The sequence below is a fragment of the Pristiophorus japonicus genome, chromosome 8, assembly GCF_044704955.1.
Source record: "Pristiophorus japonicus isolate sPriJap1 chromosome 8, sPriJap1.hap1, whole genome shotgun sequence".
Taxonomy (NCBI): domain Eukaryota; kingdom Metazoa; phylum Chordata; class Chondrichthyes; family Pristiophoridae; genus Pristiophorus; species Pristiophorus japonicus.
In genome coordinates this window covers 85,488,351-85,504,671 of record NC_091984.1, presented here as the reverse complement: position 1 = coordinate 85,504,671, position 16,321 = coordinate 85,488,351, and the positions used below count along the sequence as shown (strand labels likewise).

The 16,321-nt window shown below is 47.1% G+C and overlaps 1 protein-coding gene across 1 annotated transcript in view; it reads right to left on the bottom strand.

Moving 5' to 3' along the window:
- LOC139269136 (uncharacterized) overlaps positions 1–16,321 on the bottom strand; it is a 76,443-nt gene that overhangs the window by 39,260 nt on the left and 20,862 nt on the right. The window contains exon 2 of the mRNA XM_070888237.1: positions 1,616–1,846. Within this exon, the coding sequence (XP_070744338.1) occupies positions 1,616–1,817 (202 nt within the window). The 5' untranslated portion in view covers positions 1,818–1,846. The remainder of the gene's footprint in view (positions 1–1,615; positions 1,847–16,321) is intronic.

Here is a 16,321-nt window from a genome sequence, read left to right as displayed (position 1 = left end):
GTGCTCGCCGGAGGTTTGAGGTCGAACACTCATTCTGCTGCAGGATACTCAGATGCTGACCTAGTCAACTGAAGATGACTCTCAGTCATGCATCGGGAAATTCTAGATGCATGGGCAGCTTGCCAGATAGCTTGCGCAAAATGTTGCGGAGCATGGAGTTGTACAGCTCCAACTTGTCTCAAGGTTTTGCTCAGAAAATGGAGACCATTCTTTCCACAAAGATCAAGTAGTTGGATCCCTCAACCACGCAGTACCCCATGATGAAGTGTCTTTTGACACAAACTGCTACAATGGAAGCTCATAAGGCTACTATGCAAAATCATAAACAAGCTCCAGTTTATTTGTAGCCACCAGTTTGGTTTAATACTCTATAGTCAAGTTAATGGGCTCAATTTAGGCCATGACTTTGCTCCAAATTTTTTGGAGCAAGTTGGTTTTTCTGGCATAAGTTAAAAAACACCATTTTCCCCAATCAACTTGTTCCAGAGTAACTCAGTTAGGTACGATTTTTTTTAGTTCAGGTTTTTTTTTCCCCCAAAAGGTGGCATTCCCAGCCACTTAGCCAGTTTTGGCCATTTAGGCAATTCTGGCCAGCTAAAAGTTACTCCAAATCCACTTAGGTCAGCGTATGTGGCCAGCTCTGAAAAACCTTGCGGGCAGTTAAGAAATCAGTGCAGGTAAGTAAGTAAGGGCCTGCATCCAAGCACCAAACATTGCAAATAAAAGTTGAAATAACTCAAAAATAAAGAACTCCAGTAAACAATTGAATAACAAATAAATAATTGTAGTGAATCCTACCTTGAATTGAACTCGGCAGGAGAAGGCAGCAGGCCAGCCTGTACAGGAGGCCATTCGGCCTGGGAAAGGGCGTGGAAAACTGGTGCAGCTCTGGTAAGTACTCCAGAAATCTCTAGTGACTAAAATTGAGCCCATTAACTCTGGGATCAGTTCAAATGCAGTCAGAAACCATGTGTGTTGTATTGTCAGCTTAGCTGACTGTGAATTGGAAACTCAATTCAAATTATCATCCACAGTATACACACAACCGGGTGAGACTACAGCATCTGTGTAATGTCTCAATAAATATTAATTCAACTGCCTGGGACTCTTTGTGATTGAGAAACCCGGACCACGACTGCAGACCAACACTAACACTGAAAAGAATAGGAGAGTAGTTAAACTGAGTGGAAGATGAGATGAAATGTCATTGCGGTTTGGGAATACCAAGCTTGGTTTTTAAAAGCTTGTCGATTGTAGAAGGAAGGCAAGTTTGACAAGGGAGGTCAGGAATTCCACAGTTTTATGGGCTCAAGTTTCGGACCTCCGCTAGAACGGCGCACATCGGAAAGGCCCGCCTAATTTGTAGAACTGAAAAAGCGTCAAATACTTACCTCGCGATTCTCTGATATCTGTAGGCCAGTTTCCAGCTCGATGTGGCGCAGCAGGAGCTGCTGAGGGTGGAGCTATAGCCCTGCGCCAAAAACAGTGCCGGCAGCTGCACGCGCGTGCAGTAGCTCCTAGCCCTCCCAACGTGTCCTGTCTCCGGGCGACGACCCTATCCCTGGCCGAAGGGACGTCGCCCCTATCTGAGGCCGAGTGGCCCAACAGTACTTACCTCTACCATGGCGGCTCGTCCGGCATCTCCTGGGGGCAGGCTCTGCCCGAAGTCCTCGGCGTCGGGGCCCGCCCGAAGTCCTGGGCGGTGGTCCATCATCTGCTGGGGGCAGGCCCCGCCTGAAGTACTGGTCGGCAACAGGCCCCACACGACGTGGTCGGTGGCGGGGCCCGCCCGACCGGCATCTCTTGGGGGGGCTCATCCAAGCACACTGTTGGAGGGCTTCCGGTGCTGCAGAAGGTGAGTAGAAACGTAATTTTTTATTTATTGATTGAATTTTTATGGATTGATTTATTGGTTGAATTATTGATTTATTTATCATTTATTATTGATGATGGCTCTTTATTTGTAAAAGTGAAATGTTTCATGCTTGTAAACTTCCCTCCCCCCAACCCCCATCTCTCGTTCCTTACGCCTAATTTATAAAGTGTAGGCAAGGTTTTTCTGAGCGTACAAAAATCTACACTTACTCCATTCTAAGTTAGTTTGGAGTAAGTTTTCGCTGCCTAATCTTGAAAAACAGGTGAAAGTAGCTGGACATGCCCCCTTTTGGGAAAAAAAAACTGTTCTAAAATAAAACTATTCTAACTCACTAGAACTGGAGCAAACTAAATGCCGAGAATTGCAATTTCTAAGATGCTCCATTCTAAACTAGTTGCTCCAAAAAAATAACTCAGGCCGAATCTTGAGCCCTCTCGAGATTCTGTGAAAGGGAGAAATTTGATTTTTATCACAGTAAGGATGTGGAGAGGAGCAAGAACTGGTATAAACCAGTTAGTTTCACTGAATCCAGTTTCTCCACAATTTTCCTAAAAACATTTAACAGCAGCAATCTCTGTCGTCTGTTTCAATTGATTTCATATGTTCGCCTCTGCTTGTGTGACGCTCCAATCTCCTACCAAACTTGTGAAATCTCCTACACCAATGCAATTTTTTATGCATGGAAAGGTATTTTTCAAAATCCACCAATTCACAATGTAATTCTCAATGAGAGGGAAGAAAATGTTACACCTTAAATGCAATTACATTTTTCAGCAATGTGATCGTCTTGTCTTGTGTGGAAAGGTACTTTGAGCACTGCTCGTGGTTTTAGTCAGCAGCATCATCACTTGCATTTCAAAACTGAATTGCGAGAAATTCAGAGCACTCTGGTTTCAAATTGCTTGTATAAAATTACCTTAACAGTTTGTAGTGGTACGCATAGTGCTTCAGCACAGAGGCTACTCAACAACAACTTGCATTTATATATATAGCGCCTTTAACGTGATAAAATGTTCCAAGGCGCCTCACATGAGCGTTATCAATTCGCCACCAAACCACATAAGGAGATATTAGGACAGGTAATCAAAAACTTGGTCAAGGAGGTAGGTTTTAAGGAGTGTCTTAAAGAAGGAAAGAGAGGTGAAGAGGCTTAGGGAGGGAATTCCAGAGCCTAGTCTATCCAACAGTTAGCACGATTCAGATATGGATTGCCTCTATAATGATTCAGGCAGCAGTACATCTCAGGTTTTTTTGGCAGCAATCTACTTCATTCAATTTGTTTTCCTTTGCCACATCCCAATGACCCAAGATAACCTTTATACCCTGTAATCTGACCTTTTCTGTCCTTAAATCTGCTCCTTTAGTCATTTGTCTAATTAAGCTGCATAGAAACAGAATTTTAGCACAAGAATAGGCCATTTGGCTCTTTCTGCCACTGCTGAAATTAGTCCCCATTCAGAGGCTGGTTCCACACACAAAAACCAAGACTCAATCTATTAGTTAATTGTCTATTTGGAATAAAATATGAAAATAGTGCTCTCATCTTATTTCAGTTGTAAGCAGCTAAAGGGCAAATGCAGAATGAGTTTATATAACACTGCTTCAAAAGGGAGATCATTCAATCCAAAAGACTAAAGAACCATTAACTTCTATTCAATAAACATTAGTGACAATTGAAAGGACATTTTTGATTAGAATCCAAAGGGTTTTCTTGGTGAAAAGTAGATTTTCTCGAGGTCAATAGATCTAGAAGATAGAAACTTCTGATTTTTAGTACCGGAAAATAGCTTATTTCAAAATAGCGTATGTGCATGATTCCCTGAGTTTTCTAGGCAACAACAACTTGCATTTATATAGTGCCTTTAACGTATTAAGACAGCCCAAGGTGCTTCATAAGAATGTTAACAAGATTACACCTCCTTCTGGAAAGGCAAACGAGAGGAAGAACGTCGCCTCCACGGAGTCGATTTCGCTATCAAGAACGAGCTGGTCGACCGCCTCAGAGACTCCCCCTGCGGGATTAACGAATGTCTTATGACTCTCCGACTCACCCTATCCCGGAACCAGTGCGCCACAGTCATCAGCCCCACGCTCAATGTAACAGATGAGACCAAAGAGGGTTTTTACTCCAGCCTCGAAAAATCCCTGTCACGCGTCCCTACGGACAACAAGCTGATCCTCCTCGGCGACTTCAACACCAGCGTCGGCAAGGACACAGACCTCTGGGGAGGCGTGATTGGCAGAGAGGGGGTAAGGAAAAACAACTCCAGCTCCTGACAAAATGCCTAGAACATGACCTTGTCATCACTAACACCTTGTTCCGCCAGAGGGACAGGTACAAGGCATCGTGGAGACATCCTCATTCCAAACACTGGCACCTGCTCGACTACGTCATCATCCGAGCCAGGGATAGCAAGGATGTGTGCATCACCCGCTCCATGACAGGAACGGACGACTGCTGGACAGACCACCACCTAATCCGTTCCATCATCAACATCAATATAGCCCCAAAGCGGCGATGGCAGCAGAAGCCGTGCCGCAAAAAAAAAAAATCAATGCTGGGGCACTCAAAGACCCAGCTAAGAGAGCCTTATACAGCCAGCGCCTCACTGCCATCCTGATGACCCTCGATGACGCAGAGACGCAGAATGCCCACAGCGCTTGGTCTGTCCTCCAGGCCACCATTACCAGTGCCTGCGAAGAGACGCTTGGAACTCAGCAAAGCAGCATTACAGATGGCTTAAGGCCGAGGTCCAACAAAAACCCGTGACCTAAAGAATAGATGGTGGGTGAAGAAAGCACAGGAGGATTCAGCAATTGGCCGACAACCATGATGTGCGAGGATTCTTCACCGCAGTCAAGGCCACCTATGGCCCAAGCATCCAAGGCCCCACCCCACTGCTGGCCAAGAATGGGGAGACACTCATCAAGGACACTGAGGCAGTCAGGTCCCGCTGGAAGGAGCACTTCGAAGATCTCCTTAACCGAGGCTCTGTCTTTGACTCAAGTGGCCTCGACTCCATCTCACAGCATGCTACCCGCCACCATCTCAGCAAAACCCCAGCCCGACACGAGGTAGAAAAGGCCATTCTCCAACTCAAGAACAACAAGGCAACAGGAGCAGATGGAATTTCCGCTGAGGCACTAAAGTATGGCGGAGGCGCACTATTGGTACGAATGCATGACCTCATCTCTCTTATCTGGAAGGAGGAGAGCATGCCAGGAGATCTCAGATGCAGTAATAGTGACGAACTTTAAAAGAGGGGACAAGTCCGACTGTGGAAACTACAGAGGAATCTCCCTGTTATCAGTCACTGGGAAAGTCGTCGCTAGAATTCTCCTCAACCGTCTTCCCCCTGTGGCTGAGGAGCTCCTCCCGGAGTCACAGTGCGGATTTCGTCCACTACGGCGTACAACGGACATGATCTTTACTGTGTGACAGCTGCAAGAAAAATGCAGGGAATAGCACCAACCCTTGTACATGGCCGCCTTTGACACTGTCAACCACGAGGGACTATGGAGCGTCCTCCTCCGTTTCGGCTGCCCCCAAACGTTTGTCACCATCCTCTGCCTGCTTCACGATGACATGCAGGCTGTGATCCTGACCAACGGATCCATCACAGGCCCATTCCACATCCGGACAGGGGTCAAGCAGGGCTGTGTTATTGCGCCAACCCTCTTCTCGATCTTCCTCGCTGCAATGCTCCACCTCATACTAACAAGCTTCCCGCTGGAGTGAAACTAAACGACAGAACCAGTAGGAACCTGTTCAACCTTCGTTGTCTCCAGGCCAGATCCAAGACCATCCCAACCTCTGTCGTTGAACTACAATACGCGGACAATGCTTGCATCTGCGCACTTTCAGATACTGAACTCCAAGTCATAGTGAAGATGTTGACTGAGACATATGAAAGCACGGGCCTTACACTAAACATCTGTAAGACAAAGGTCGTCTACCAACCTGACCCCGCCACACAGCACTGCCCCCCAGTCATCAAGATCCAATGCGGCTCTGGACAACGTGGACCACTTTCCATATCTCGGGAGCCTATTATCAGCAAGGGCAGACATTGACGACGAGGTTCAACACTGCCTCTAGTGCGCCAGCGCAGCCTTCGGCTGCCTGAGGAAGAGAGTGTTCGAAGATCAGGTCCTCAAATCTGCCACCAAGCTCTTAGTCTATAGGGCTGTAATGATACCTGCCCTCCTGTATGGTTCAGAAACGTGGACCATATACAGTAGACACCTCAAATCGCTGGAGAAATACCACCAACGATGTCTCCGCAAGATCCTGCAAAGCCCCTGGCGTCCTTGATCAGGCCAACTTCCCAGCATCGAAGCACTGACCACACTTGACCAGCTCCGTTGGGCGGGCCACATTGTTTGCATGTCTGACTGAAGACTCCCAAAGGAAGTGCTCTACCTGGAACTCCTTCACGGCAAGTGAGCCCCAGGTGGGCAGAGGAAACGTTTCAAGGACACCCTCAAAGCCTCCTTGATAAAATGAAACATCCCCACCAACACCTGGGAGTCCCTGGCCAAAAATCATCCTAAATGGAGGAAGAACATCCGGGAGGGTGCTGAGCACCTCGAGTCTCAGACGAGAGCATGCAGAAAACAAGTGCAGGCAGCGGAAGGAGCGTGCAGCAAACCTGTCCCACCCACCCTTTCCTTCAACGATTGTCTGTCCCACCTGTGACAGAGACTGTAATTCCCGTATTGGACTGTTCAGTCACCTAAGAACTCACTTTTAGAGTGGAAGCAAGTCTTCCTCGATTTCGAGGGACTGCCTATGATGATGAGCAACCAAAATGTGACACTGAGCTACACAAGGAGATATTAGGACAGGTGACACAGTAGGTTTTAAAGAGCATCTTAAAAGAGGAAAGAGAGGTAGAGAGGCAGAAAGGTTTAGAGAGGGAATTCCAGAGCATAGAGCCCAGGCAGCTGAAGGCACCAATGGTGGAGCGATTAAAATTATGAATGCGCAATAGGCCAGAATTGGAGGAGTGCAGAGATCTCAGAGTTGTACAGCTGGAGGAGGTTAGAGATAGGGATGGGCAGACAATGATTATTAGTATCTTTGCCCAGATGGATACAAATACCCAATTCAGAGAAGGCTGCATATAGTGACACCACTATTCCCGGCCAGAATGAAGATGTTTAGGTCATTCCCCCATCAATCACACTGATGTAAGTGATTGAGATGGATTTTACACACATAATTTACATATAATTATCCTCCACTCATTGCATTTTGCTGGAGAAATAACGCAGCTTTTATCAGGATACATTTCTGTACTTTTTAAATCATGAGTTCTGTTTGCTGTAGTTTGTAGAGACTTTTAAATAGACTATATGGACTGCTTGCTGCAGTGCATTGTTTAAATAGACTGCTGAATAAATAGACTTTATTTGCTGTAAAATAGAGCATTTGCTGCGAGTCCTATCGGAAGACCCAGCCTGAACAGTGCCCTGCCCGCTAAATTTGGTGGGGGTTTTGCGGAGGCACTAAAAGGTAGCAGCCCGCTCAGCTGCGGCCGGCAACGATGTCATTGCCGTGCGCAATGCCCCGTTACCGCCCCGAAGAGAAATTCAGTTGCGCCCCCTGACTTACCGCCTGGCGCTGACAATGACAGCTTCAGCTGTCGCATTTCAGTCGGGAGTCGGCGAGGGTAGCACTATTTAAAAGGCACCATCTTTAAAAATAATGTTTGCAGCTTACTAACACATAGACAGACTTGCTGTTGGACATATTTGAGTGATTTTCAGTTGAAGGAGTTTTCTGCCTCTTAACCATTCCTGTTTTTCATTGAGGGCAGATTTGAAATGACAACATTTAATCGTTTCATGGGGTCTGTGTTGGCACTCGACCTCCTGCTCAGACGCCACGATCGGAGGCAACTTACGCATAGAGAAATACAGGAAGAAATGCAGGGGGCAAGGCAGCAAAATGTAGCCAGAGGGAGGAGGCCAAACAGGGCTGTAAACAGGAGATCTTACCCTCCCAGGGTATTCCAGCAGCAGTTCTCCTACATCAATTTCACAGTGTGTTCAAAGGCTGCGCTTCAGCAAGGACATGGTCACAGGGCTCTGCCATCTGCTGCAACCAGACCTCAATCCTCAGACCAGGGTGAAGAAGGCTCTTAGTGGCAGTCAAGGTTACCATCGCGCTCAATTTCTACGCCAATGGATCCTTCCAGGGTGCAACAGGAACATCTCCAACATCTCCCAGTTTGCCATATATTGCTCCATCCGCCAAGTCACAGATGCTCTGTACAAAAGGAGAAGGAATACATTTGGTTCCTGATGACCAGAGAGAAGCAGCTGGAGCAGGCATGTGGCTTTGCCAAGATAGCGGGCTTCCCCATGGTGCCGGGCGCCATTGACTGCACCCACGTCACTTTGCGAGCACCGCATAACAATCCTGACGTATTCCATAACTGCAAAGGCTTCCACTCACTGAATGTGCAGTTGGTGTGTGACCACACATGCAGAATCCTTACTATCAATGCCCACTATCCTGGCAACAGCCAAGATGCCTTCATCCTGTGCCAGCTCTCTTCCAGTCACCGCATGAAGTTCGCAGCTGGCTGGTTGTAGACAAGTGCTATCCGCTCTCCACCTGGCTCATGACCCCACTGCCCAACACTCCTGCCCAGCATTAACACAATGAGAGCCATGCCGCCACCAGGAACATCAGTGAACAGACCATTGGAGTGTTGAAGCAACGGTTAGAAACATAGAAAATAGTTGCAGGAGCAGGCCATTCGACCCTTCGAGCCTGCACCGCCATTCAATGAGTTCATGGCTGAACATGCAACTTCAGTACCCTATTCCTGCTTTCTCACCATACCCCTTGATCCCCCTAGTAGTAAGGACTACATCTAACTCCTTTTTGAATATATTTAGTGAATTGGCCTCAACAACTTTCTGTGGTAGAGAATTCCACAGGTTCACCACTCTCTGGGTGAAGAAGTTTCTCCTCATCTCGGTCCTAAATGGCTTACCCCTTATCCTTAGACTATGACCCCTGGTTCTGGACTTCCCCAACATTGGGAACATTCTTCCTGCATCTAACCTGTCTAAACCCATCAGAATTTTAAACGTTTCTATGAGATCCCCTCTCATTCTTCTGAACTCCAGTGAATACAAGCCCAGTTGATCCAGTCTTTCTTGATATGTCAGTCCCGCCATCCCGGGAATCAGTCTGGTGAACCTTCGCTGCACTCCTTCAACAGCAAGAATGTCCTTCCTCAAGTTAGGAGACCAAAACTGTACACAATATTCCAGGGGGTGGCCTCAACAAGGCCCTGTACAACTGTAGTAACACCTCCCTGCCCCTGTACTCAAATCCCCTCGCTATGAAGGCCAACATGCCATTTGCTTTCTTAGCCACCTGCTGTACCTGCATGCCAACCTTCAATGACTGATGTACCATGACACCCAGGTCTCGTTGCACCTCCCCTTTTCCGAATCTGTCACCATTCAGATAATAGTCTGTTTCTCTGTTTTTACCACCAAAGTGGATAACCTCACATTTATCCACATTATACTTCATCTGCCATGCATTTGCCCACTCACCTAACCTATCCAAGTCACTCTGCAGCCTCATAGCATCTTCCTCGCAGCTCACACTGCCACCCAACTTCGTGTCATCCACAAATTTGGAGATACTACATTTAATCCCCTCATCTAAATCATTAATGTACAATGTAAACAGCTGGGGCCCCAGCACAGAACCTTGCGGTACCCCACTAGTCACTGCCTGCCACTCTGAAAAGTCCCCATTTACTCCTACTCTTTGCTTCCTGTCTGCCAACCAGTTCTCAATCCACATCAGCACACTACCCCCAATCCCATTTTGCATATTAATCTCTTGTGTGGGACCTTGTCAAAAGCCTTCTGAAAGTCCAAATATACCACATCAACTGGTTCTCCCTTGTCCACTCTACTGGAAACATCCTCAAAAAATTCCAGAAGATTTGTCAAGCATGATTTCCCTTTCACAAATCCATGCTGACTTGGACCTATCATGTCACCTCTTTCCAAATGTGCTGCTATGACATCCTTAATAATTGATTCCATCATTTTACCCACTACCGATGTCAGGCTGATTGGTCTATAATTCACTGTTTTCTCTCTCCCTCCTTTTTTAAAAAAGTGGGGTTACATTAGCTACCCTCCACTCCATAGGAACTGATCCAGAGTCTATGGAATGTTGGAAAATGACTGTCAATGCATCCGCTATTTCCAAGGCCACCTCCTTAAGTACTCTGGAATGCAGTCCATCAGGCCCTGGGGATTTATCGGCCTTCAATCCCATCAATGTCCCCAACACAATTTCCCGACTAATAAGGATTTCCCTCAGTTCCTCCTTCTTACTAGACCCCCTGACCCCTTTTATATCCGGAAGGTTGTTTGTGTCCTCCTTAGTGAATACCGAACCAAAGTACTTGTTCAATTGGTCTGCCATTTCTTTGTTCCCAGTTATGACTTCCCCTGATTCTAACTGCAGGGGACCTACGTTTGTCTTTACTAACCTTTTTCTCTTTACATATCTATAGAAGCTTTAGCAGTCCAGCTTAATGTTCCCTGCAAGCTTCCTCTCGTACTCTATTTTCCCTGCCCTAATCAAACCCTTTGTCCTCCTCTGCTGAGTTCTAAATTTCTCCCAGTCCCCAGGTTCACTGCTATTTCTGGCCAATTTGTATGCCACTTCCTTGGCTTTAATACTATCCCTGATTTCCCTTGATAGCCACGGTTGAGCCACCTTCCCTTTTTTATGTTTACGCCAGACAGGGATGTACAATTGTTGTAGTTCATCCATGCGGTCTCTAAATGTCTGCCATTGCCCATCCACTGTCAACCCCTTAAGTATCATTCGCCAATCTATCCTGGCCAATTTATGCCTCATACCTTCAAAGTTAGCCTTCTTGAAGTTCCTGACCATGGTCTCTGAATTAACTGTTTCATTCTCCATCCTAATGTAGAATTCCACCATATTATGGTCACTCTTCCCCAAGGGGCCGCGCACAACGAGATTGCTAATTAATCCCCTCTCATTACACAACACCAAGTCTAAGATGGCCTCCCCCCCAGTTGTTTCCTCGACATATTGGTCTAGAAAACCATCCCTTATGCACTCCAGGAAATCCTCCTCCACCGTATTGCTTCCAGTTTGGTTAGCCCAATCTATATGCATATTAAAGTCACCCATGATAACTGCTGCACCTTTATTGCATGCACCCCTAATTTCCTGTTTGATGCCCTCCCCAACATCACTACTACTGTTTGGAGGTCTGTACACAACTCCCACTAATATTTTTTGCAGCTCTACCCATATAGATTCCACATCATCCAAGCTAATGTCTTTCCTAACTATTACATTAATCTCCTCTTCAACCAGCAATGCGACCCCACCTCCTTTTCCTTTTATTCTATCCTTCCTGAATGTTGAATACCCTTGGATGTTGAGTTCCCAGCCCTGATCATCCTGGAACCACGTCTCTGTAATCCCAATCACATCATATCTGTTAACATCTATTTGCACAGTTCATTCATCCACCTTATTACGGATACTCTTTAAGACACAAAGCCTTGAGGCTTGTTTTTTTTTAAAAACACCCTTTGACCTTTTAGAATTATGATGTAGTGTGGCCCTTTTTGTTTCTTGCCTTTGTTTACTCGGCCCTCTACTATTGCTTTTTACCTTTCTACCATCTTTTTCTGACTCCATATTACTTCGCCCTGTCTCGCTGCATAGGTTCCCATCCCTCTGCCATATTAGTTTAAACACTCCTGAACTGCATTAGCAAATGTTACCCCTAGGACATCAGTTCCCGTCCTGCCCAAGTGCAAACCATCCCTTTTGTACAGGTCCCACTGACCCCAGAACTGGTTCCAATGTCCCAGAAATTTGAATCCCTCCCTCTTGCACCACTGCTCAAGCCACATATTTATTCTAACTATCCTGCTCCCTCTACTCTGATTAGCATGTGGCACTGGTAGCAATCCAGGAGATTACTACCTTTGAGGTCCTACTTTTTAAATTTAGCTCCCTAAATTCGTCTCGTAGGACCTCATCCCGTTTTTTTACCTAGATCATTGGTACCTATGTGCACCACGACAACTGGCTGTTCACCCTTCTTTTTCAGAATGTCCTGCTCCGAGACATCCTTGACCTTTGCACCAGGAAGGCAACATACCATCCTGGAGTCTCGGTTGCGGCCACAGAAACTCCTATCTATTCCCCTTACAACGGAGTCCCCTATCACTATAGCTCTCCCACTCTTTTTCCCACCCTTCTGTGCAGCAGAGCCACCCATGGTGCCATGAACCTGGCTGCTGGTGCCTTCCCCTGGTAAGTCATCTCCCCCAACAGTATCCAAAACAGTATATCTGTTTTGGAGGGAGATGACTGCAGGGGGCTCCTGCACTACCTTCCTGCTCTTGCCTTATCTCTTGGTCACCCATTCACTAGCTGTCCTAACCCTTACCTGCAGTGTGACCAACTCATTAAATGTTGCCTGGACCGTTCAGGAGTTTTCCTCCAATACTCAGCTGAGCGGGTGTTCCGATTCATCGTCATCTGCTGCAAGCTGCACAACTTGGCCATCATGTAGGTGCAGCCATTGCCATCAGGCATAGCTCCACCACCCCAGGAGCAAGAGGAGGAGGAGGATGAAGAGGAGGAGCAGGAGGAGGAAGGGGAATGGCAGAAGCAGCAACACCAGCAATGGAGGAGGCAGGCAAACAATCGGGATTCTGGAAGGGCAGTCCACGACCATCTCATCAGATTTTGGTTCCAGTGAATTCCATCCCACTTCCCGGTTCCTCTGGACATCCCCATCACCACATCAATGCCCCAAAACTGAAATGAGAGACACCAGCAAAGATGAAACATACCAATTCAAATTTGTGTGATATCAATTAACAGTATCATAAAGAACAAATGTATTTATGAATCACCCTTGTGCATTTCCTATATCCCCTCTTTGGTTTAAATATTCTACAACTCCTCCGCAGTGTGTCCTCTGTGGCTGCAGCACGGCTGGTGGAAGACTGCTGTAAGTCAGGGCGAGACTACAGATGACCTTACAGGATGTCCTCTACCAGCTCTGGGCCTGGAAGGCCCAGCTGTAGACTACACCACCTCAGGCTGGGTGGCGGCAGCAATCCGGGTTGGCTGGGTGACAGGCAGCGACAAGTGCAATGGCAGAGTGGCAGTGGTGGGATCAGGAATGCGGTCATCCTGAGAGGACAGCAGGTTCCTGCTCCACTGACCCACTGCGACTCCCCCGGGGAAACACCTCAGCATCCCCACCAATCTGCTGAAGCACAGATTGGTGGGCTGCTGTGACGCCGTGAGGTCCCCGATGAACTGTGGTGGACCCAACGGCGATGGCAGTCAGAGCATTGCATGAGAGCAGTCTAAGACTCGATGGCACCAACTATTGGTGCTGTAATGCAGACAAGATGTTGCATTGCTTCCACCTGTGCTGCAATGGAAGCTGCCGCATTGCCCATGACACACTTCATGAGGTCTGGATCTGCACGGTCTCTCTGCGAGTCCTTCACTGTCTGCAGACTGGAAATGATGGGCTCCATGGTGTGCGCAGAGCTCTGTACAATGTTGGAGGCAGATTCCTCCACGCTCCTTACCATGGCGGAGAGGCTGTCAGGCACCCTTGCCATTGCACCTATCATGTCGGAGTGCATGGCCATTATCCTTCTTATGAACGCCTCCCTATCGAGGTCCTCATATCGGAGTCCTGTGCAGCAGAACTCACGCACAAACCTGCCCTCCGGGAAACTGGTTCCCAAGCTACCCTTTCCCCTTGACCTTGCTGCAGCCCGTTAGGCCCCGTGCATCGCCCAGTGCTGACCCCTCTGCTAACCTAACCTTTAAGGACCGTGTAGGGCCAGTCTCTGCATTTCTCACCCGCAGGCACCAGCTCAATGATATAGTACTTGTGTCCTCATCCTCCTCCTCCTCCTCCTCCTCCTCCTCCTCCTGAGTTTGCTTGGGGGGCTCAGGTACAGGCTGCACATCTGCTGGCTGATTATTTGAAAGCATAAGTGGCACAAGACTCACGTTAAGGTGATGGCACAGGGGCAGGAATGGAGCAAGGAAGGCAGACAGTATCAGGAGGTGGAAAGAGATAAAGCCTTCTGGTTTGACGGGGAACTGGGATGAGAAAAGTAGAGGGGATAAAGATACCGTTGTTGCCCCCAGCGGGGTCGACGTCTCTGCCAGCCACAGCGCCCACCACCCGCAGGCGAATGAGTCGCAGTACGCGCTCCTCCAGGTCACTGCAGTTGTGGTTCACCCCCTCCAGTCCTCTGCTCCCCTCCTATTATGTGCCATCTTTGCTTGCAAAAGAAAGGAACTTGTGTGTGAGTAAGAGTCCAGCTATGTATCTGGAAGATATGCCTGCCGTGGTTGAATAGCTATGAATATAGGCAAGGCGTGAGTCTGAGTAGCTGCATGTTTGGTGGTTGAGTGGTGGGGGAGTGGTGGTTTGCTCAGTGTGCACGGACAGAGGTTCAGAGGCTGGTATGTAGGAGCATGTACTCACCTTGACCACCTGATTGAGGTCGTTGAACTTCTTGCGGCACTGTGTGAGTATTCGATCCACTACAGTGCTGGATGACACCTCCTTAGCCACTTCGGGCCACATCGCCCTGAAGACCTGTGGCAATGGCCTCCTTCCAGATGCAGGGAACTGCGATCCCCTCCATCTCTCAACTGCCCCCACCAATGTCTCCAATGCCACATTGTTGAAGCACGTGGCCCTCTGCCTTGCAGCAGGATTTGCCCCAGCCATCCCATAAAATTCTCAGTAGCTCAGCAAAGTTCTCTCAGTAGTTCAGCTCCGACGTCTCACTCAATTACAACTATTTTAGTTGCATCTGTAAAACAATAAACCATTAGATCAAGCACCCCCTGATTCAAGGGGGGGGGGTACTAAAACCGACTAACTTAAACAAATTAAACTTTAGACATTATGTGGTTCAAATTAAAATTTGGTTGCTGGGTGGGGGGGGGAGGGGGGGAGGGGGGGAGGGGGGGAGGGTGGGGGGGGATGATGCACTCTAGTCCTTCCAGCACCCACCTCTTGCAGAAGGCCACGAGCGTACTGGTGGACACCGCATGTTCCTCACTCAAGTACAGCAATGCTGAAAATGAGCAGGTGCAGCTTGATATTACCACCCCTTTAAGAGCTGGAATCAACCAATGTGAAGGATTGAAGGATGATTGCTGAATGCAAGTCAGCTGAAATTGGGTAGCACTCTCCAAATAGCACCCCATTGAGATCATTAGCACCTCATTTACCATGCCCCTTCCTTGCACTAAATCCCAATTTAGCTGAAGTTGAGAATCATTTGTGCCTGGCTTCAAACTTTAAAAAGTTAATGTCCCATATAGGCGCTACTGACTTTTGCCCCCCAAAGACTTTTAAAACACTACCTTGTTTTCATCCAGCCATTACTACTTGTTTTTTCTTCCCAACCTTGATGTTGACCTATATATGGGCCTTGCCCCTTTATCTAGACATTGATTTAAAACAAAACCTGTGGTACTCACCTGTATAAATGCTGCATTTACTCAGTTTATCATTGCCCAACTAATATGAGAAATCTATCTGCACATCTATTATTATATTAAAAATCTTATGTATGATCATATTTCCTGTTCACTAGCCTCACTACTTATTGTCACCATTTTTAGTGCAACTTGTTATGTCAACATTTATCATTCACTATGTAAATAGGTCCTTGTGACATTGTAGTTATAGACTGCAGTATTGGATGGCATTGGGGCTGAAATTGCGGTCGGAGGCTTCCCGCAGGCAATTGCCTCCGACCTGAAACATTTCTACGGAATTACTTGGTGGTCCAGGAGGAACCTGTGATTTCGTTGGGGAGGCCTTCTCTTCCTGCACTGTGAAGCACGCTCCCATCCGGAGGGTTCCCACGCAGAAGATACAGTCACGTGTGACTGCTCAGCCAATCAGGTACAGTATTCCACAACTTTCTCATTAATAGCAATAAGAACTCCGTATCCACGAGTTCTCATTGCTATTAATGGGGAAAAAAAACAAACACACTAATAAAAAATAAAAAACAGACCTCACATAATTAAAATTAAAGTTAATAAATGCCTTAGAAAAAAAACAATATTTTCCCGATTTTTAAAAACGTTTTGTAATTTGGGTTAAAAATAAACTTACCTTAAGGTTAGGTTTGGGCAGAGTTTTTAAACAATAAAACGTGATTATTTAATTTAATTATATTTGTGTATGTTTTTAAACACTGATGCCTGTAAAAGTAGGCTATGCGCCAGCTTTTTCAGGCGCAAGAATTTTGAGGACATTTGCTGGGCAAGAGCTGGATAAATACCGCAATCTTACCCAAGCAAATGTCCTTGCTCCCGAGATG